Source organism: Hyla sarda, chromosome 4 (genome assembly GCF_029499605.1).
Source record: "Hyla sarda isolate aHylSar1 chromosome 4, aHylSar1.hap1, whole genome shotgun sequence".
NCBI lineage: Eukaryota > Metazoa > Chordata > Amphibia > Anura > Hylidae > Hyla > Hyla sarda.
In genome coordinates, this window is record NC_079192.1 from 54,668,029 (window position 1) to 54,692,589 (window position 24,561).

Genomic DNA, 24,561 nt, shown 5'->3' on the forward strand with positions numbered 1-24,561 from the left:
AATGACGCGTTTCAGGGTGTACAAACCCCTTCTTCAGATTTAGCAAGTTCAAGATAAAACATAAAATGACGCATTTCAGGGTGTACAAACCCCTTCTTCAGATTTAGCAAGTTCAAGATAAAACATAAAATGACACGTTTCAGGGTGTACAAACCCCTTCTTCAGATTTAGCAAGTTCAAGATAAAACATAAAATGATGCGTTTCAGGGTGTACAAACCCCTTCTTCAGATTTAGCAAGTTCCACTTGCTAAATCTGCCTACTTCCAAGGTCCAATACCCCTTTAATTTGGTCATGGAACTGATGATCTTATATAATTTACAATATATAATGTATAGATGTCACTTTTTTCTCTTTTACATTTTCTTAGGACATTGAGATTTTTGCAGGCAAAACCCGATAAATATTGTATAAGGATGCACATTGGCATTGTATGGTGTAGTGATAATTTTTAAAGGGGTACTCCGGTGAAAAACTTTTTTTTTTTTTTAAATCAACTGGTGCCAGAAAGTGAAACAGATTTGTAAATTACTTCTATAAAAAAAAAATCTTAATCCTTCCTGTACTTATTAGCTGCTGAATACTACAGCGGAAATTCTTTTCTTTTTGAAACACAGAGCTCTCTGCTGACATCACGAGCACAGTGCTCTCTGCTGACATCTCTGTCCATTTTAGGAACTGTTTGCTATGGGGATTTCCTTTTACCCTGGACAGTTCCTAAAATGGACAGAGATGTCAGCAGAGAGCACTGTGCTCATGATGTCAGCGGAGAGCTCTGTGTTTCAAACGGAAAAGAATTTCCAATGTAGTATTCAGCAGCTAATAAGTACAGGAAGGATTAAGATTTTTTAATAGAAGTAATTTACAAATCTGTTTAACTTTCTGGCACCAGTTGATTTAAAAAAAAATAAAAAATAAAAAAAAGGTTTTCACCGGAGTACCCCTTTAATTTTCTAGTAGATATCTAAAATTGCCATAAAATTAGCCCATTTTCTAAGTGCCCCAATATATAGGTACTAGTGATCAGCAATGGTGACATCTGTGTTTTAGCATTCACTTACTTGTCTCTTAGATGGGGTTCTCTCCGCTTCATGTCGCCTGTCACTACGGGAACGTCAAGATAGTAAAGTTTCTCCTGCAGCATCAGGCCAATGTGAATGCGACCACCAAGGTGAGCAAGTGACCATGTCTTTCTTCTTTTCGGTGATCAATAAGTGGGGGGGCTCCACTCAACCGAATGAAGGGGTCTTCATTGTATACATTCTTCAATACGTGCGCCTGTGCCTAGTAGTGCTAGGGGCTACATCCCCTACGTCAGTGGTCTTCAACCTGCGGACCTCCAGATGTTGCAAAACTACAACTCCCAGCATGCCCGGACAGCCGTTGGCTGTCCGGGCATGCTGGGAGTTGTAGTTTTGCAACATCTGGAGGTCCGCAGGTTGAAGACCACTGCCCTACGTTATAGCAATAAAATTGCACTAAGAATGGAGGAGATCTAAAGAGTTGGGAAAAACACCCTCCATAGTAGATCCTTTACTAAGTCATCATGAACTTTCCCTGTATGTTTAGTTCCAAACTTTATACTATTTTGGAGATACATCACAACTAGAGATGAGCGAACTTACAGTAAATTCGATTCATCACAAACTTCTCGGCTCGGCAGTTGATGACTTATCCTGCGTAAATTAGTTCAGCTTTCCGGTGCTCCGGTGGGCTGGAAAAGGTGGATACAGTCCTAAGAAAGAGTCTCCTAAGAATGTATCCACCTTTTCCAGCCCTATGGGAGCACCTGAAAGCTGAACTAATTTACGCAAGAAAAGTCATCAACTGCCGAGCCGAGAAGTTTGTGACGAATGGAATTTACTGTAAGTTCGCTCATCTCTAATCACAACTCACCAGGGCTCAAATCCTACAGGAACGCGTGGGAACTGAATTCCTGCACTTTTTCCACAGCAGGAACACTGTTCCCATTAGCAGTAGTCCTTCAGGACCAGCTTTTGAGTGTAATTCTTGGATGAGTTCCCTCACTTTTTTCCCCCCCAGGATTTGACCCCTGCAACTCACTCACAAATTGTGCATATAAGAGGGGAAATAGTGGTCAACAAGATGGAGGAAAATCCTCATAGAAACCATCAATACCATTGATTTGTGGAAGACTAATCTTGGGCTATCATATCTCACTTACATTAAGGGGGAAACATTAAAGGGGTATTCCAGGAAAAAAAAAATTATTTAGATCAACTGGCTCCAGAAAGTTAAACAGATTTGTAAATTACTTTTATTACAAAATCTTAATCCTTCCCATAGTTATCAGCTGCTGAAACTGAGTTGTTCGTTTCTGTCTGACAACAGTGCTCTCTGCTGACACCTCTGTCTGTCTCAGGAGCATAAGAAGTTTGCTATGGGGATTCGCTCCTACTCTGGACAGTTCCCGAGACAGGTGTCATCAGAGAGCACTTAGACAGAAAAGAACAACTCAACTTCAGCAGCTGATAAGTACTGGAAGGATTAAGATTTTTTAATAGAAGTAATTTACAAATCTGTTACATTTTCTGGAACCAGTTGATATATAAACATTTTTTTTCCTGGAATACCTCTTTAATGCACATAATACATGGACAGACCTGGACCACCATAATGGTAGCCACTCTTACTAAGTATTTTATAAAGGGGGGGTCTCAAGCAGAGGACCACCCTCTTTGGTGTTCATGTGCCCTAATATGATATATGGACAGGCAGAGCCATAACAAAGTTCCTGGGCCCCCATGCAAAATCTAACTGGGCCTATATATTTCTTTTTTAATACTCGTTCTTATTATTGTTATGTGGAAAAGGGGCCTCCTGGTATCAGGTGCAACTGCTACCCCTCTATCTCCTATAGCAGGGGTCTCCAACCTGCGGACCTCCAGATGTTGCAAAACTACAACTCCCAGCATGCCCGGACAGCCGTTGGCTGTCCGTGCATGCTGGGAGTTGTAGTTTTACAACATCTGGAGGTCCACAGGTGAGAGACCACTGTCCTATAGCTACATTTCTTAGGACAAGGATATTTCTGACAAGACAACTCCTTCAACCCCTTTAAAGGGGTACTCCGGTGAAAAACTTTTTTTTTTTTTTTTTTTTTTTTAAATCAACTGGTGCCAGAAAGTTAAACAGATTTGTAAATTACTTCTATAAAAAAATCTTAATCCTTCCTGTACTTATTAGCTGCTGAATACTACAGCGGAAATTCTTTTCTTTTTGAAACACAGAGCTCTCTGCTGACACCTCTGTCCATTTTAGGAACTGTCCAGAACAGCATATGTTTGCTATGGGGATTTCCTTTTACCCTGGACAGTTCCTAAAAATGGACAGAGATGTCAGCAGAGAGCACTGTGCTCGTGATGTCAGCAGAGAGCTCTGTGTTTCAAACGGAAAAGAATTTCCACTGTAGTATTCAGCAGCTAATAAGTAGAGGAAGGATTAAGATTTTTTTTATAGAAGTAATTTACAAATCTGTTTAACTTTCTGGCACCAGTTGATTTAAAAAAAAAAAAAAAAGTTTTTCACCCCTTTAACAGACATGAATGGACCTCTTTGCGATGGATGGCAAGGGGCCCTATCCTACAGCGCTATGTTTTTCTGGGCCCCAGGCTGCATTGGAGCTGGTGCTTAGCTGTATAATAAAAGCCAAGTTTCTGCTTTATTGGACAGAACCAGAGGAACCCCTAGTTTTTAACCCTTTTAACATCACAGTTTGGGTTTGCTAGAGACACAATCGGGGACTAAGGGAAGCCCTTTGCAGTCAGCCCTGGGAACCTAGGAGAGAGCTGTCTGTTCAATAAGCCTGGTGTAAGGGCAAACTAAGGTGTAGATTTATTTAGGCTGGCATTTTATAGGACAGCGTCAAACCATTACATTTTTGGGAGGTGCTCACCTCTTAGTAAATTTGATGCAGGCATACCTTTGCCGAAGCCAGTTAAACCTGACCACTTACCTTTGCTCTTTTTAAATAGTTACCAACAGTAAGCTACGAGTACAGTGATCCCTCAACTTACAATGGCCACAACATACAATAGTTTCAACATACAATGGTCTTTTCTGGACCATTGTAACTTGAAACCAGACTCAACATACAATGCTGTAGAATCTGCAAAATGTGTCAATGGCTGGAAGAACCGACCAATCAGAATGGATATTTCACTGGTAAAACCCCTGTATTACTGAAGTACATGCACTGACTGGCTGTCTGGTAGCGCCCCCTACAGTACAGGGAGGTACTACGTGTTCTGTACTACTTTTAACTTATGCCAAGGTTAGCTGCTCCTTTTGAACCAAGTAAGGGCTGCTCCATTTTACTTTTTTTAGGACATTGGGGGAGATTTATCAAAACCTGTGCAAAGGAAAAGTTGCCTAGTTGCCAATAGCAACCAATCAGATTGCATCTTTCATTTTCCACAGGCCCTTTTGAAAATGAAAGAAGCGATCTGATTGGTTGCTATGGGCAACTGGGCAACTTTTACTCTGCACAGGTTTTGATAAATCTCTCCCACTGTGTGTACTGTACAGGACCCTGAAGAGACTCCTGTTCTCTACATAGACCAGTGTTTCCCAACCAGGGCACCTCTAGCTGTTGCAAAACTACAACTCCCAGCATGCCCGGACAGCCAAAGGCTGTCCGGGCATGCTGGGAGTTGTAGTTTTGCAAAAGCTGGAGCCACCCTGGTTGGGAAAAACTGAATTAGACAGTGATTACAGCTCCCAGCAGATCTTTCTTTCTTTTATATGTCAGGATTTGCTTTATCTATATTAGTTATCTACTTATTTTTGTTTAATCCTCACTTTTTCCTATTTTTGGATGACATTTTGGTGGCTTCAGAACCAATTACCAGGTTCCCATAGAGTTATGGACTCAACATACAATGGTTTCACCATACAATGGTCGTCCTGGAACCAATTAATATTGTAACTTGAGGGACCACTGTATACCAATACACTGGTCACTTACGATAATCAACACCAAAATATCAAAGACCAAAGTATAAATTTAGAAAAACGAGTATAGCTTTATTGAGAAAACATAACATATAAAAACACATAAAAAACATATAGAGGATGGCAGGATGGGTGGCACAGGAAAAAAGATGGGAGGACGAGAGGAACTGTATATCCAGGGGAAATGTGCAGATCAAGTATAACATACAGATGGTGAAAAATTGGTAGTCAGCCAGGTAAGGGACACAATTAGCCACATGGGGAACTACAGAAATATATGGCAACCACAGTACAAATACACAGGTAAAAGTAAAACACGTAACATGGAAAGCAAAAAGCAATGAACATGCACCTAGTCTGGATACCTCTCACTAGGTGCATGTTCATTGCTTTTTGCTTTCCATGTTACGTGTTTTACTTTTACCTGTGTATTTGTACTATGTTTGCCATATATTTCTGTAGTTCCCCATGTGGCTAATTGTGTCCCTTACCTGGCTGGCTACCAATTTTTACCATCTGTATGTTATACCTGACAGAGGAATTTGGACCAGTCTGAGGAAGCGCCCTGTTGTTGGCGTGAAAGCTTACCTGTACACCGGCGTTCCTGGCGTCCATCTTGTTTTTACCAGCATCTAAATAAAGAAATACTTTGCACCGCAACTGAGAGCGTCTTTTGGTGAGTGCTCCCCCTACTTTCTTGTTCATACTGCTCTTCACTGTTGGTATGTTATACTTGATCTGCACATTTCCCCTGGATATACAGTTCCTCTCGTCCTCCCATCTTTTTTCTCTTTTTAAATAGTGGCAAGAGGAGTGAAAAGTTGCAGATTTTAGCATAAATAAGGTGTGTGCCAGCCATTGATATAATTCCCGTAAATTCATTTCCCGTAAGTAGATAACAGTAACATCAATGGGGCTATTAATGGTTGTCTGAGGAATGATCCGCTGCTGGCAGCTCCCTTTGTAATTGTCGAACAGTGACGTCTCAGATGTGTTCAATCGGAGACAAGTCCAGAAATACTGCGGACTATGGAAAAATGTTTAGCTCATATAGGCTGCTCACAGTAGCACAAGCAACCTGAGGCTTGGCCTTGTCGTATTAAATAATGGCTTCTGGGACAATTTGGGGAAATGGCTGTAGCACTGGTTCCACAACCAAATCAATGTAATGTAAGTTGTTACTGTACTAGAAATGAAGACTAGAAGGGTCCGGCTATTGTCCATTATGCCACCCCACACCATGATATCGTGAGTAGGACCAGTGTGATCTTCTCTCCTGAAGACCTCTTTGCCCATGTGGTCTACAGATCAGTCTCCGACTATCATTGCGTTCAAGAGAAAAGCAAGAGTTGTTTCTGAAAAGGACAAACTTCCATTCCGACCTCCATTGTCATATTGCTCTGCAGCATGATAGCCTTTAAAGGGGTACTCCGGTGCTTATACATCTTATCCCCTATCCAAAGGATAGGGGATAAGATGCCTGATCGCGGGAGTCCCGCCGATGGGGACCCCCGTGATCATGCACGCAGCACCCCGTTTGTAAACAGTCCCCGGAGCGTTTTCGCTCCGGGTCTGATTACCGGCGACCACAAGGCCGGCGGTGTGTGACGTCACGCCTCCGCCCCCGTGTGACGTCATGCTCCGCCCCTCAATGCAAGCCTACGGGAGGGGGCGTGCCCCCTCCCGTAGGCTTGCATTGAGGGGCGGAGCGTGACGTCACACGGGGGCGGAGGCGTGACATCACACGCCGTCGGCCCTGTGGTCGCCTGTAATCACGAACACGCTCCGGGGACTGATTATAAACGGGGTGCCGCGTGCAAGATCACGGGGGTCCCCATCGGCGGGACTCCCGCGATCAGGCATCTTATCACCTATCCTTTGGATAGGGGATAAGATGTCTAAGCACCGGAGTACCCCTATAAGAGTGGTGGCATGAGGTCAGGGGAATACCTGTGGTTGGGTGTCTGGCTCATAGCCCAGAGTCATGCAGGTACCTTGTGATGGTTTGTGTAGACATTGGCCCTTATTTACTAAGAGTGTTGTGCAGGTTTCTTTGTGGGTTTTAATTCCCTACAATTTATTTTCCACGGTATTTACTAAGGTTTCCCTACATTTTGCTTTTTTTACACATGCTCTGATCTGTCTGGTTTTCCTCAGCTCAAATCCACCACATTTTATGTAGAGAAAGAAAGGAAGGCGCCTCATGTGCGGGATCAGTAGATCTTGCAGGTGGGGGTAGGGGACGGTGATTCCCAAGCCGCTTACCAAAGTTGGTTGTGCACCCACACACAACAAGGTTAAGAGCAGAAGAGATATGGAAGAAGGTCCACTGCAGCCCTCCTGGGTGAGAGTAAAATCAAAACGAATGACCAGGGAGTCAGGAGTTTGTCTGGCGCAGAGAGGAACCATCAGGCAGCCAAGTAAAATCAATGGATTTATTAGATGCAATGCGTTTCGCTGCGCATGCGCAGCTTCATCAGGCATCATGCCTGATGAAGCTGCGCATGCGCAGCGAAACGCGTTGCATCTAATAAATCCATTGATTTTACTTGGCTGCCTGATGGTTCCTCTCTGCGCCAGACAAACTCCTGACTCCCTGGTCATTCGTTTTTGATTTTACCACATTTTATGTGGAAACCTTAGTAAATATGTTGGGTTTTTGTGACAATGTCGGGAACACGCCCCTTTTCGGAGACCACGCCCCATTTTCCAGGCAACCTTGCCCCTTTTTCGGGTTTTCTTAGCAAAATGGGGAGTAAGTCGGGGTTTTTTCAATTCTGGCGCAAAATCTGGCACAGACAGAATCTCTGGCGCACAACCCGACAAAAAATGTCGGGTTTGCAATAGTAAATGAGGGCCATTGTGGTTGTTTGTTATGTAGGTGATGTCCTATTTAACTTGCAGTACAGAATAAACCACTACCTGTCATTCTTCTTATCTGAAGATCCATCCGTGCTGTCATTCCAGTTCATTGTTGGTCTCCTAACCACTGGCACACGCAACATTAAATTGTGCTGACGTGACATCTCAGCCTACATGCATATTGATCTGGTCTATAATGGGTTAAGTTTCTTCCCTATTGAATCTGTACAGTGAAAGCTCCATTAAATGGCTGTAATCCCCTATGGATGCACTATATAGGCTTTTTGCTTATTCCTCTGGGTTCTAGTTGTTATTATGTAGATGATGAGAGTAATCATCCAAGAAGCTCACACAGAAAAATGTAATATATGGTCTTTGTATATTTTTGTTTTAGTTGGGGTTCACGCCGCTCCACCAGGCTGCCCAGCAGGGGCACACAGACATCGTTACGCTACTATTGAAGAACGGAGCGTGCCCGAATCAGGCTAGCATGGTGAGAGTTGCCAGTCGCCACTTGACCTCTTCTGTCCTTACCTCATGTCCGATGTCTGTCAGTCTTAGAAAACGTCTTCTGGCTTTGTTGTCCTGACCTCTTGTCGGTTTTTGACTATCATTGTATTTTATCACCTTGTCCTGTTTTTTGTTTTATTTCCGGTTCCTGGCACCTGTCTTGCCTTCCATTACTCTGCCTCATCACCCATCGATTGCCTCTTCTCGGCCTCTCATGCCTCATTCTTTTCCTCATTGCCCTATTGCATCCTCCTGTGCCCTACGCCTCTGCAGAATGGGATCACACCGTTGGCCATTGCCAAGCGTCTAGGATACATCTCTGTGACAGATGTTCTGAGTCTGGTGACAGATGGACCACTTACCCAGGTGAGTACAAAAGGGGACAATGGAATAGAAAAGAGTGAGAAAGCTACAGGTCTGGGGAGTGAGGCCTGGAGAGACCATAGGGAAATATTCAACAGGTGGTAGGTGAAGGACCTGGAAAGAAGACCTAACTGGTACTATACTGGAGGACATTTTACAGTGTTTTAAAGGAATAATAGACTTTTATGGATACGGTGCAGGACTTGAACCTTTAACTTTCTTTTAGCTTTATAGGTAGACTAGGAAATAATAGTTACAGACTCCGTATTACCGTCCCATAGTAAAAATATTTTTCAGCCAGGTTAATATGAATATTCTACCCCCTTATTAAAGGGGTTATGCAGGAAAAAACTTTATATATATCAACTGGCTCCAGAAAGTTAAACAGATTTGTAAATTAAAAAACTCAAAATAGGTGCAGCTCACAACAAAAGGACCGAGGGATAATTAAAGCTATAGCCGGACCCCACCGGCATCCAAGTGAGAGAAAAAGTCAAAGTATTAGCTTATACCTCAAGGACCTCACCATTCCTGGTGCATAACGATAGGAATGGAAATAAATAATAACAGCGTCAATTTAAACATTTAATAATAAAATGTGGTCAATATCTTAACACATTAACTGGCACTTTACAAGATATTCCCACTGGGCCCTAGTGGGATATCACATGAATAATAATGAAAAAATGCTAAATTGTGAGAAAAATGCTGAAAATCGGAATATAGTCCAATAATCCGGTAAAAATCCGTTAGTCCGGAAACACTATGAAAGTCCCGTTGTATGGTGAAAATAAATGTGCACTTGGAAGAAATAATGCAAAGTCAATTTCCAGAGAGATGGTTTATATAAATGATGTTTCTCACCACTGCTGGATGTCAGTCGCTGGCGGCTGTAGTGTCCTCTACCGTATGTCACGGTCTCACGCTGCTCTCGTTGCCCCAATGGCAGGGGGGCACGGCGGTCTCACGCTGCACTTGCAACCCCGATGGCAGGGGGGCGCGATGCGATGTTCCGTACCGCTAGCTGCGGCAACTCTCCGGCTGCTTCGTGGTGGTAAAATGCCAATACTCCGGCAAGAGTGGCAGTGAGCACGGGAGCGGTGGTGAGTCCGGGAACTGCGTCCCTCGTGGAGACCTAGACTGCAGGAGGTAGATGGAAATGAGTTGCCGCCAGGCAGGGCAGGATAGAGCTGGATTAACTCCTCCGTTGCCGGGACTTTCGGGATTAAATGCGGACACTGTTAGTGTCAATGTGAACGGTGCCAGAAACCTAAACGCGTTTCGGGGTGCTGGGAATTGTAGTCCTCCGACCCCTTCCTGCTGTCTTTATAATCAAATCGCACCTGTTAGTAATTGCTAAATCAAGAGAAAAACACGGTATTTGGATTATGCCATTGCAAGTGTTCCCTAGGTATATCAAACATATGGAGCAGAGCAACTCTTCCAAACTGTTAAGGGAAATCCAATGGAACCTTGTTCACATTTGGTTTCTCCGAATAACCGGATCGGACACATCGACCTCAATGTAGTAATGTAGTAACTCTATATTCATGTATCTACCGCAGGCAATGTACCAATCCTAGGAATATATTGTTCTACACAAAATAACTAATCTCTTAGTATATGTTGCTGCTCTGTTAACTATAAAATCATTGGAACAGGATGAATCGTGTATCCAAAATATAAAATTACAACAAACGGAAATATAGACGAAATCACTAATCATATAAATATGTCAATATAAATAAGGATAATAACAAAACAAGAGTAAATCGGTGAAAATAATAAAACAGAAAGTATATAAATGTTAAATAAAAATAATAATGGTGAAAAAATAATAAAAATAAATTAAATATGAATAGAAATAAATAAAAATAAAAATAAATATAAAATTAAAAAATAAAACTAATGAAAAAATAAAATAAAATATGTTAAAATAAAAATAAAGATGAAATAAGCAATAAAAAATCAGAAAATCTAATAAATAAAATCTGATGAATATAATCAAATCAAATACATAAATTAAATGAAATGCACGGAATATCTGGCACAGAAAGATGGTGTAACATATGGGGTTACCGTCAAACCACAGACCGCCAACAAAGATGTAAACATGGCGGCGGGCGGTGGTCTGAGGGGAATCACATTATAAAAATCCAAACAGCTCAAAACTGGAGTTCAAGCCTTTTGGTTCCATTGTTCCAAACTCATAAATCATTTTGCTTTCGGCCCTAGACATTTTAATCCTATAGCTACCCCCCCCCCCCCCCCCCCTCCAATCTGGTTTAATGACTTGCAATCCCACAAATTTTAGGTTTGATGGATCTCTATTGTGAGTTATTGAAAAATGTGTTGATAATGGGTGTTTTAAATCTCCTTTTTTAATATTGTTAATATGTTCTGCTATTCTTAGTTTTAGCAGAAGTAACATCTTGGACTAACAATTTCATATGGAAAATAGATGAATGCATTACATGCAACACAAAAGGAGTTATATACATTTTAGAATGCGGTTGCAAAAAACTGTAGGTGGGGAGGACGAAAAGAACACCAAAACTAAGAATAGCAGAACATATTAACAATATGAAAAAAGGAGATTTAAAACACCCATTATCAACACATTTTTCAATAACTCACAATAGAGATCCATCAAACCTAAAATTTGTGGGATTGCAAGTCATTAAACCAGATTGGAGGGGGGGGGGGGTAGCTATAGGATTAAAATGTCTAGGGCCGAAAGCAAAATGATTTATGAGTTTGGAACAATGGAACCAAAAGGCTTGAACTCCAGTTTTGAGCTGTTTGGATTTTTATAATGTGGTTCCCCTCAGACCACCGCCCGCCGCCATGTTTACATCTTTGTCAGCGGTCTGTGGTTTGACGGTAACCCCATATGTTACACCATCTTTCTGTGCCAGATATTCCGTGCATTTAATTTAATTTATGTATTTAATTTGATTATATTCATCAGATTTTATTAGATTTTCTGATTTTTTATTGCATATTTCATCTTTATTTTTATTTTACCATATTTTATTTTATTTTTTCATTATTTTTAATTTTTATATTTATTTTTATTTGTATTTTATTTTTATTTCTATTCATATTTAATTTCTTTTTATTTTTATTATTTTTTCGCTATTATTATTTTTATTTTACATTTATATACTTTCTGTTTTATTATTTTCACCGATTTACTCTTGTTTCATTATTATCCTTATTTATATTGACATATTTATATGATTAGTGATTTCGTCTATATTTCCGTTTGTTGTAATTTTATATTTTGGATACACGATTCATCCTGTTCCAATGATTTTATAGTTAACAGAGCAGCAACATATACAAAGAGATTAGTTATTTTGTGTAGAACAATATATTCCTAGGATTGGTACATTGCCTGCGGTAGATACATGAATATAGAGTTACTACATTACTACATTGCGGTCGATGTGTCCGATCCGGTTATTCGGAGAAACCAAATGTGAACAAGGTTCCATTGGATTTCCCTTAACAGTTTGGAAGAGTTGCTCCGCTCCATATGTTTGATATACCTAGGGAACACTCGCAATGGCATAATCCAAATACCGTGTTTTTCTCTTGATTTAGCAATTACTAAGATGTGCGATTTGATTATAAAGACAGCGTCTTTTCTAAGTTTTAGTATATACACATTTCTACTGAGAAAGGGGTCGGAGGATTACAATTCCCAGCACCCCGAAACGCGTTTAGTTTTCTGTCACCGTTCACATTGACACTAACAGTGTCCGCATTTAATCCCGAAAGTCCCGGCAACGGAGGAGTTAATCCAGCTCTATCCTGCCCTGCCTGGCAGCAACTCATTTCCATCTACCTCCCGCAGTCTAGGTCTCCACGAGGGACGCAGCTCCCGGACTCACCACCGCTCCCGTGCTCACTGCCACTCTTGCCGGAGTATTGGCATTTTACCACCACGAAGCAGCCGGAGAGTTGCCGCAGCTAGCGGTACGGAACATCGCATCGCGCCCCCCTGCCATCGGGGTTGCGAGTGCAGCGTGAGACCGCCGTGCCCCCCTGCCATTGGGGCAACGAGAGCAGCGTGAGACCGTGACATACGGTAGAAGACACTACAGCCGCCAGCGACTGACATCCAGCAGTGGTGAGAAACATCATTTATATAAACCATCTCTCTGGAAATTGACTTTGCATTATTTCTTCCAAGTGCACATTTATTTTCACCATACAACGGGACTTTCATAGTGTTTCCGGACTAACGGATTTTTACCGGATTATTGGACTATATTCCGATTTTCTGCATTTTTCTCCGAATTTAGCATTTTTTCACTATTATTCATGTGATATCCCACTAGGGCCCAGTGGGAATATCTTGTAAAGTGCCAGTTAATGTGTTAAGATATTGACCATATTTTATTATTAAATTTTTAAATTGACGCTGTTATTATTTATTTCCATTCCTATCATTATGCACCACGAATGGTGAGGTCCTTGAGGTATAAGCTAATACTTAGATTTGTAAATTACTTCTATTAAAAAATCTTAATCCTTTCAGTACTTATGAGCTTCTGAAGTTAAGGTTGTTTTTTTCTGTCTAAGTGCTCTCTGATGACACATGTCTGGGGAACCGCCCAGTTTAGAAGAGGTTTGCTATGGGGATTTGCTTCTAAACTGGGCGTTTCCCGAGACAGGTGTCATCAGAGAGGATTTAGACAGAAAAGAACAACCTTAACTTCAGCAGCTCATAAGTACTGAAAGGATTATGATTTTTAAATAGAAGTAATTTACAAATCTATGAAGGTATATAAATGTAATTTATATAAAACCAGTCCTCAAGGTACAATATGAAAAAAGAAGGATATATGAAATAAGAGTTGGTCCAGTAAAAGTTAATATATGGTATTTATTAATTACAACAATTATTTAAAATATATAATATAGGACAACCTATTAAACCTCAGCAGGGCCCTTGCATGGGGTATAGGGGTCCAAAAAAGGTGAAAATGGTAAAATAGAAAAAAAATAAAAATAAAAAACAATTATGTGGAGATAAAATTGTAAAATATAATAATGTACTGTATATCAAAAACAGTTATTGGCAGTCTCTGGTGTAAATCAAGTTCATTAGTTTGAAGCGCTTGTTATAATTCAATAAAGGTGCCTGGGATGTTCAGCATTGGAGTGGAAATATACTGTAGTAATGAGCTGGCGATCTGTCACAGTTCATTCAGAAGTTCGGATACAGATTTGCCGCAATGGTACAGTGTGACAATGTTGGCACAATTCATGTGACAGTGTATGGATGTTGTCACAATTCAGTCGTCGGTAGATGATACAATGTTGCCAAAGGACTGCGCTGCACTGAGGTATCGTACGGCTGTTTATAATAGGGTTCGGTGCACAGCACCACTCACCGGCTCCTAGGAAGAACAAGACAGGACAGGCTGGCACGGCTGGGCAGTCGGCACAGATGGATAAGTGCCTGTCCGGCAGTTGGGTGGCTGAGTCCTGGGCTGGCACGGCTGGCGTCCGGCCTGTTGAAGTAAATGTCCTGGACTCTGGTTTGCCGTTGGGTGTTCCGGAGCTAGTTGCGGGAGTGGTGATCTGTGGTGGAGTCCTCGTCTGAACGGAGCGCTATCTGCGCGCGTAAAGTGGTGGTCACCCTGCACAGAGGGCATCCAGCAGTTGCGAATGCCAGAATGGCAAGTGGGTTCTGATTAACGATATACAGTGTATTCTCAGATGGCTATACGCGTTTCAAGACCTCGGGCCTTTTCTTCAGTAGCAATGGAGATGTATTAAGAAGAAATTATAAAGCTATTTATAGTGTCTGTACTGTGATGTCATTATCGTTTAGGGTCGGTGTAAAAACCTGGAGATCAGGTAATGACTGTAAAAGATGGTTACTGGACCGTAACAGAAAAGGAGAATTGAGTGTAAGTGTGAGATAGTGGGAAGAAAAGGAGTGTAGGTGTGGGACTGAAATTGGAATAGGAGTTAAAATATGAATTAAAAAATTAAGATCGGTGTGTATACATAGAATTGTGTATGTAAAGTCTTGTAGAAATTAATTAATTAAGAGGAGATCGTGGATATACGGATATTGAATTTTTTAAAAAAATAATAGATAATATGTAGTGGTAGTACATATATAGAGATGATACATTATACACATATGCATATATGTGCGCGTGGGTATGGGCACGTATGAATCGTATTGTTTCAAAAGATTGGTGGTGTGATAAGAGTGTGTGTAGGATTATCAAATTTATCTGTGAGATGAATGTGATTATAAGTGTTTAACGGACATTGGTAGTGATAAGGTAGAGATAGGAATGTGAATTAAAAAAGATGGTATTGAAAATATAGATAAAATAGAGATAGAAATGGGGAAAAAAATATAAACATGGGAAGGATAAAAATAAATAAATAAAATGCAATAAGTAAAAACTAATCAATAAGAAATAAACAAAAATAAATAAAAATAAATGTAAAACATTTTACATTTATTTTACATTTATTTTTATTTATTTTTTATTTATTTTTATTTCATTTATTTTTATTTATTTTTGTTTATTTCTTATTTATTAGTTTTTACTTATTGCATTTTATTTATTTATTTTTATCCTTCCCATGTTTATATTTTTTTCCCCATTTCTATCTCTATTTTATCTATATTTTCAATACCATCTTTTTTAATTCACATTCCTATCTCTACCTTATCACTACCAATGTCCGTTAAACACTTATAATCACATTCATCTCACAGATAAATTTGATAATCCTACACACACTCTTATCACACCACCAATCTTTTGAAACAATACGATTCATACGTGCCCATACCCACGCGCACATATATGCATATGTGTATAATGTATCATCTCTATATATGTACTACCACTACATATTATCTATTATTTTTTTAAAAAATTCAATATCCGTATATCCACGATCTCCTCTTAATTAATTAATTTCTACAAGACTTTACATACACAATTCTATGTATACACACCAATCTTAATTGTTTAATTCATATTTTAACTCCTATTCCAATTTCAGTCCCACACCTACACTCCTTTTCTTCCCACTATCTCACACTTACACTCAATTCTCCTTTTCTGTTACGGTCCAGTAACCATCTTTTACAGTCATTACCTGATCTCCAGGTTTTTACACCGACCCTAAACGATAATGACATCACAGTACAGACACTATAAATAGCTTTATAATTTCTTCTTAATACATCTCCATTGCTACTGAAGAAAAGGTCCGAGGCCTTGAAACGCGTATAGCCATCTGAGAATACACTGTATATCGTTAATCAGAACCCACTTGCCATTCTGGCATTCGCAACTGCTGGATGCCCTCTGTGCAGGGTGACCACCACTTTACGCACGCAGATAGCGCTCCGTTCAGAAGAGGACTCCACCACAGATCACCACTCCCGCAACTAGCTCCGGAACACCCAACGGCAAACCAGAGTCCAGGACATTTACTTCAACAGGCCGGACGCCAGCCGTGCCAGCCCAGGACTCAGCCACCCAACTGCCGGACAGGCACTTATCCATCTGTGCCGACTGCCCAGCCGTGCCAGTCTGTCCCGTCTTGTTCTTCCTAGGAGCCGGTGAGTGGTGCTGTGCACCGAACCCTATTATAAACAGCCGTACGATACCTCAGTGCAGCGCAGTCCTTTGGCAACGTTGTATCATCCACCGACGACTGAATTGTGACAACATCCATACACTGTCACATGAATTGTGCCAACATTGTCACACTGTACCATTGCGGCAAATCTGTATCCGAACTTCTGAATGAACTGTGACAGATCGCCAGCTCATTACTACAGTATATTTCCACTTCAATGCTGAACATCTCAGGCACCTTTATTGAATTATAACAAGCGCTTCAAACTAATGAACTTGATTTACACCAGAGACTGCCAATAACTGTTTTCGATATACAGTACATTATTATATTTTACAATTTTATCTCCACATAATTGTTTTTTATTTTTATTTTTTATTATTTTTCTATTTGACCATTTTCACCTTTTTTGGACCCCTATACCCCATGCAAGGGCCCTGCTGAGCTTTAATAGGTTGTCCTATATTATATATTTTAAATAATTGTTGTAATTAATAAATACCATATATTAACTTTTACTGGACCAACTCTTATTTCATATATCCTTCTTCTTTTTTCATATTGTACCTTGAGGACTGATTTTATATAAATTACGTTTATATACCTTCATAGATTTTAATTATAGGCCTTCTTGGGTAAAGGCAACACCTTTAACCTCAGGTACAATCTACTACTAAGTGAACTACACAAATCTATACATTTCTTTCCTAATTTACAAATCTGTTTAACCTTCTGGAGCCAGTTGATATATATAAAAAAGTTTTCTCCTGGAATACCCCTTTAATGTTGGCTGATAGCTGTCAGTCAACCTCTATTCCTTCAAATTCCCCTATCCAGACATGCTCGGCCAATAATGTATTTGTTTTATATAGGAAGAGGGGGGGAAGGGAAGAATTGGAGCACCTCCATACACCTCCAATAGGTGGTCAGCTGGTCCCGCCAAAATTAGTGGATTCAGCTGGAATTCATTTAATGTGTATGGGCAACTTAAAAGGGTTGCCTTTGGAGATGAGCGAACTTACAGTAAATTTGATTCGTCACAAACTTCTCGGCTCGGCAGTTGATGCCTTATCCTGCATGAATTAGTTCAGCTTTCAGGTGCTCCGGTGGGCTGGAAAAGGTGGATACATTCCTAGGAAAGAGTCTACTAGGACTGTATCCACCTTTTCCAGCCCACGGGAGAACCTGAAAGCTGAACTAATTTATGCAGGAAAAGTCATCAACTGCCGAGCCGAGAAGTTTGTGACGAATCGAATTTACTGTAAGTTCGCTCATCTCTAGTTGCCTTGTTTTGGCAAATTCCTGCTTGTTAGAAGGGTCCTTCGAAAATAAATAGATAACAAAGTGCCTCCCTTGCTTTGACTACCAACACACTAGAGCTGTGGTCTTCAATCTGCGGACCTCCAGATGTTGCAAAACTACAACTCCCAGCATGCCCGGACAGCCGTTGGCTGTCCAGGCATGCTGGGAGTTGTATGTTTTGCAACATCTGGAGGTCCGCAGGATGAAGACCACTGCACTAGAGAATATCCGACTGGAGAAACTGCGGGATAAAACTGGAGCCGCCTGAATCAGTAAATGCTAGGAGCGCTCGGACATGCGCCATCTCCATTGATGGCAAAAAATTTCAGAGCGGATTCCACCGAAAGAATGAACTTTTTCATTCTTTAGATAAAGTCCGGAATTTGAATTTCTGTTGTCGAATTTTCTGCGGCAGTAATTCTGCAGTGTGTACTGTGCAGCAGGAGCCTATTGAAAACAAAGGGAGGCTGCTGCATTGGAATTTCCAAGCGGAATTTCTCCACCTTCAAAATCTCTGGTACATATGGGCCCTTAGTGTTGCCCTACATAGCACCACTAAAGAAGAAATTAAAGGGGTATTCCGGCTTTATACATCTTATCCCCTATCCAAAGGATCTCGGTGCAGCCCCCAGCATTCTGTGCCGGGCTCTGCCTCCGAGACAGGGACGTGACATCACTGCCACAAAGCAGGGAAATGGGGATTGTGGAGTATTTATCTCTCAAATAGTACAAAATGTGTGCCTTTGAAATATTCTTTATTTCACATAATTCATTAATTTAGACCAATATGAAGCTTTGTGAGACAACTCCTTTAAAGGGGCACTCCGCCCCTGGACATCTTATCCCCTATTCAAAGGCTAGGGGTAAGATGTCTGATTGTGGGGGTCCCGCCGCTGCAGCACCTGAACGCCAGCTTCCGCACTGGAAGCTCGTGACATCACGGCCATTCCCTCCCTCTCAATGCAAGTCTATGGGAGAGGGCGCGGCTGCCGCCACGCCCTCCCCCATAGACTTACATTGAGAGGGAGGGCGTGACATCACGAAGGGGGCGTGCCCGTGACGTCAGCATCGCATCGCTAGGCATGGTGCTCCGTGCACCGGATGACTGCGGTGCCGCAGGAGAAATTGCGGGGGGTCTCAGCAGCGGGACCCCTGCCATCAGACATCTTATCCCCTATTCTTTGGAGTACCCCTTTAAAGGGGTATTCCAGGCAAAAACTTTTTTTTATATATATCAACTGGCTCCGGAAAGTTAAACAGATTTGTAAATTACTTCTATTAAAAAATCTTAATCCTTTCAGTACTTATGAGCTTCTGAAGTCAAGGTTGTTCTTTTCTGTCTAAGTGCTCTCTGATGACACTTGTCTCGGGAACCGCCCAGTTTAGAAGAGGTTTGCTATGGGGATTTGCTTCTAAACTGGGCGGTTCCCGATACACGTGTCATCAGAGAGCACTTAGACAGAAAAGAACAACCTTAACTTCAGAAGCTCATAAGTACTGAAAGGATTAAGATTTTTTTTATATAAAGTAATTTACAAATCTGTTTAACTTTCCGGAGCCAGTTGATATATAAAAAAAAGTTTTGGCCTGGATAACCCCTTTAAGCATAACATAGTGCCCATATAAATCAGTGGGTCATGTGTCCAATGTAGGACAGGAGAGGTCCTCCAGAGTGAGAGATGCTCTGTGTAACCAAGAGATAAAGATCTTGAACAGATTACACAATAGGGTATATGGGAATGGTTTTTCAAAACTGGACACCCCTTTAAATAATTTTCTTGAGCACTTTTGATTACCAGAAATGCGTCCCAATTCAGGCCGCAACGATTGGAAACTAAGGATAAGAGATGCAAGACACATGAAATATACAGCTGACCACAAAGTTAAAGGGGTACTTCGGTGGAAAACATTTTTCTTTAAATCAACTGGTGCCAGAAAGTTAAAAAGATTTGTAAATGACTTCTATATAAAAAAAAATCTTTATCCTTCCAGTACTTTTTAGCAGCTGTATGCTACAGAGGAAATTCTTTTCTTTTTGAATTTCGTTTTTGTCTTGTCCACAGTGCTCTCTGCTGACACCTCTGTCTGTGTCAGGAACTGTCCAGAGCAGGAGAAAATCCTCATAGCAAACCTATCCTACTCTGGACAGTTCCTGACACGGACAGAGGTGTCAGCAGAGAGCAATGTGGAAAAAGACAAAAAAGAAATTCAAAAAGCAAAGAATTTCCTCTGTAGCATACAGCTGCTAATAGGTACTAGAAGGGTAAAGATTTTTTGTAATAGAAGTAATTTACAAATCTGTTTAACTTTCTGGCATTAGTTCATTTAAAAAAAATTAAGTTTTCCACTGGAGTACCCCTTTAAGCTTGTAGTGTTGGCACCCACCTGCAAGCTACATTAGAACATTGCAGGTGAAGGAAATGTTAGCTAAAGAAAGAAAGTACGGAGGGTCCAGCACTTCGTTGCAAGCAGCTTTATTGAAGTATACATCACACCATAAAAACGACAGTCAGTCAGACATGTTTCGAGCGCAAGCGCTCTTCCTCGGTGACCTGGTCACCGAGGAAGAGCACTTGCGCTCGAAACATGTCAGACTGACTGTCGTTTTTATGGTATGATGTATCTTCAATAAAGCTGCTTGCAGTGAAGTGCTGGACCCTCTGTACTTTCTTTCTTCAATATTGGATGCCTTGCCGGCACCGGTCCGAGCACCGTACATCAGGGAAGGTGAGGTGGCTCACTCACTTGTATGTTAGCTAAAACCTATAGGAATCATTGAGAATTAGTAAAAAGAGTCCAGAAACAGCGCCACTCTGATCAATGGGCTGTGTCTGATATTGCAGTTCACCGACATCGGTAATGCGACTGAGGTGCAGAATTAAAGGGGTACTCCGGTGAAAACCTTTTATTTTTTTAAATCAACTGGTGCCAGAAAGTTAAACAAATTTGTAAATTACTTCTATAAAAAAAATATTAATCCTTCCTGTACTTATTAGCTGCTGAATACTACAGCGGAAATTCTTTTCTTTTTGAAACACAGAGCTGTCTACTGACATCACGAGCACAGTGCTCTCTGCTGACATCTCTGTCCATTTTAGGAACTGTCCAGAGCAGCATATGTTTGCTATGGGGATTTCCTTTTACTCTGGACAGTTCCTAAAATGGACAGAGGTGTCAGCAGAGAGCACTGTGCTCATGATGTCAGCAGACAGCTCTGTGTTTCAAACAGTAAAGAATTTCCACTGTAGTATTCAGCAGCTAATAAGTAGAGGAAGGATTAAGATTTTTTTTATAGAAGTAATTTACAAATCTGTTTAACTTTCTGGCACCAGTTGATTTAAAAAAAAAAAAAAGTTTTTCACCAGAGTACCCCTTTAAACACAGCCCCTGGACCAGGAGTGGTAATGTATGTAGAGAAGAGTAGACCCTTGTTTCCATTCGTTCAATTTCGGAGACAGAACGTCTCGCTGTACAACTCTTCACAGCTCCCAGTTGAATGAGCCATAGGGGGTTGTTCAGATGCTGCAGTCACAGACAGTACGCTCACGCAGGGTTCCTGATGGAAAACAGCATGAAGTCACTGCTGGGAATATCTCTACCACAGATCATTGATTTCAATGCCTGGAGAAATATGCTGAGCACTGTGGATATCCAAAAAATTCCCCTAGGCCTCTATATCCGAAATGTCCAATACTTCAGCTTTAGGTCCAATTGAACTGCAGTAACCTCATATACTTAGCGGGTGGTGGTCAGGCAGTAAGGTGTCAGTATTCTGGGGAGGACTTGTAGGGTACCAGGGTCAGTTGGTGACTTTGTCTCTCCCACAGCTAGCCAACGAAAGGCACAGGATGAGCTTCCCAGAAACTGTGGACGAGATGCTGGATGTGTCCGAGGATGAAGGTGAGACCAGCCATTTTGTTACCCAAGAGCCTTAAAGGGGTATTCCAGAAAAAAAAAAACTTTTATATATATATATATATATATATATATAATCAATTGGGTCCAGAAAGTTAAACAGATTTGTAAATTACTTCTATTAAAAAAAAAAATCTTAATCCTTCCAATAATTATCAGCTGCTGAAGTTGAGTTGTTCTTTTCTGTCTGGCAACAGTGCTCTCTGCTGACATCTCTGCTTGTCTCGGGAACTGCACAGAGTAGAAGACGTTTGCTATGGGGATTTGCTTCTACTCTGGACAGTTCTCGAGACAGGTGTCATCAGAGAGCACTTAGACAGAAAAGAACAACTCAACTTCGGCAGCTCATAAGTACTGAAAGGATTAGAAAAAATTAATATTAGTAGTAATAGTAATTTACAAATCTGTTGAACTTTCTGGAGCCAGTTGATATCTATCTATCTATCTATATATATATATATATATATATATATATATATATATATATATAAAATATTTTTTTTCCTGTATAGCCCCTTTAAGATTCCCCTGCCCTCGACCCCCTAATCCTCCCTCCCCGTGTCAGTGTCTATCTCCTCCCATTGGTATTTCTCTCCAGAGTGTCCTCCTCCTCCCGGGCACTGGATAAAACTGTGGCTGTTCTTACTTTCTAGGAACTCCCCACTTGCCTCTACATGGTAGGAACTATGGCACCTTTTTACCAACCACAAGACTCATAGCAGCCTGATCCATTCAGCTTCTTCCATTCCATCAGCCTTTTTCTAAAAAAAAGCCACAAAGTGCAGCATCTCACTAATATTTAATTTCCTATGACATCTTAGCATCAACTCGGCCGTAGCTCAAACCTGTAAAACTTAAAGAAGCACTCGGGGAAAAACGGATACAACTATGTTAGGCCTAATGCAGGACCGTGACACAGGGATGCGAACCAATGAGAGAACCCCTGTGTCATGTTCCACCCCCTTTAGGCCCTCCACTAGGACTAAAACAGTATAATGTATGTCTGGAGTGTTTCTTTAAGGCAGTGGTCTCAAACTGTGGCCCTCCAGATGTTGCAAAACTTCAACTCCCAGCATGCCCGAACAGCCAACGGCTGTTCGGGCATGCTGGGAGTTGAAGTTTTGCAACATCTGGAGGGCCACAGTTTGAGACCACTGCTTTAAAGAGGTACTCCGGTGGGGAAAAAAAATGTTTAAATCAACTGGTGCCAGAAAGTTAAACAGATTTGTAAATAACTTCTATAAAAAATTCTTGATCCTTCCAGTACTTATTAGTGGCTATATACCACAGAGGAAATTCTTTTCTTTTGGGATTTCCTTTCTGTCACGACCACAGTGCTCTCTGCTGACACCCCTGTCCATTTTAGGAACTGTCCAGAGCAGCATATGTTTGCTATGGGGATTTTCTCCTGCTCTGGACCGTTCCTGACATGGACAGAGGTGTCAGCAGAGAGCATTGTGGACAGACAGAAAAGAAATCCAAAAAGAAAAGAATTTCGTCTGTAGTATACAGCCACTAAGAAGTACTGGAAGGATTAAGATTTTTTTTTTATAGAAGTAATTTACAAATCTGTTTAACTTTCTGGCACCAGTTGATTTAAAAAAACAAAAAAGTTTTCCACCGGAGTACCCCTTTAAAGGGGTACTCCGGTGAAAACCTTTTTTCTTTTAAATCAACTGGTGGCAGAAAGTTAAACATATTTGTAAATTACTTCTATTAAAAAATCTTAATCCTTCCTGTACTTATTAGCTGCTGAATACTACAGAGGAAAATCTTTTCTTTTTGGAATATTCTCTGATGACATCACGACCACAGTTCTCTCTGCTGACGTTATTATAATAATAACGCTTTATTTATTGTTGTCCTTAGTGGGATTTGAACCCAAGGCCCCAGCACTGCAAGGCAGCAGTGCTAACCACTGAGCCACCATGCTGCCCTTAGCATACATCTGCATGGTTGCTAAAATGGACAGAGATGTCAGCAGAGAGCACTGTGTTCGTGATGTCATCAGTGTTCATTCAGCAGCTAATAAGTACTGGAAGGATTAAGATTTTTTTATAGAAGTCATTTACAAATATGTTTAACTTTCTGCCACCAGTTGATTTAAAAGGAAAAAGGTTTTCACCGGAGTACCCCTTTAAGGCCAGTTTTAGCCAAGCATAATTTTGCATCCATATTACTGCTGCAAGTCCTAGTGTGACCCAGTGGTGTATTTCAGTTTTCTGCTGCTCTAGGCCTGGACCTGCCACCTCTCTGAGGTCAGGGATGTCTTCTAGCAGATGAGGAATAAGGGGAAATGGGCCGCTGCCCCCTGATAAAGTGCTGCCCTAGATCTGGGAGGCACACAGCTGGAGGCACACAGGTTGGGAAACACTGGTGTAGACCCAATGTCAGGCCGGACTCACAGCCCTAATGCCAACACAAAAATGATTCTGTATTACACGTGTTTAAAACTGGCCAAAATGTTATATTTTTATTTTTTTACTTTTATTTTTACATTGGCATATACAGTAGCTTTTTATATACAAATAGTTTGGATTTCTTCTACAGTTCTAATGCACTACATGAGTTTGTACCTACCATTTTAAAGGGGTACTCCGCTGCCCGAGCGTTCGGAACATTTTGTAACGAACGCTTGGAGCAGGTGGCGGGGAGGGTCGTGATGTCAAGGCCACGCCTCCTCGTGATGTCACACCACACCCCTCAATGCAAGTCTATGGGAGGGGGCGTGGCAGCCGCCACGCCCCCTCCCATAGACTTGCATTGAGGGGGTGTGGTGTGACGTCACGAGGGGGCGTGGCCGTGACGTCAGGCCCCCAGCCGCCCACACCCAGTGTTCTAAACGGACGCTGGGTGCTGCACAGAGCACACAGGGGTCCCAGCGGCGGGACCCCCCGTGATCGGACATCTTATCCCCTATCCTTTAGATAGGGGATAAGATGTCTAGGGGTGGAGTACCCCTTTAAGTGTAGAATATTTCTATATTCTCCTCACA

The 24,561-nt window shown here is 41.3% G+C and overlaps 1 protein-coding gene across 7 annotated transcripts in view; it reads left to right on the plus strand.

Moving 5' to 3' along the window:
* Window positions 1–24,561, plus strand: part of ANK1 (ankyrin 1) — a 353,544-nt gene that overhangs the window by 244,269 nt on the left and 84,714 nt on the right. For 6 of the 7 annotated variants that reach the window (XM_056570987.1, XM_056570992.1, XM_056570991.1 and 3 more), the window contains 5 exons: window positions 1,072–1,170; window positions 8,230–8,328; window positions 8,619–8,711; window positions 21,479–21,551; window positions 22,220–22,243. In XM_056570987.1, the coding sequence (XP_056426962.1) occupies window positions 1,072–1,170; window positions 8,230–8,328; window positions 8,619–8,711; window positions 21,479–21,551; window positions 22,220–22,243 (388 nt within the window). The remainder of the gene's footprint in view (window positions 1–1,071; window positions 1,171–8,229; window positions 8,329–8,618; window positions 8,712–21,478; window positions 21,552–22,219; window positions 22,244–24,561) is intronic. The other variant, XM_056570990.1, reaches the window with a different exon arrangement.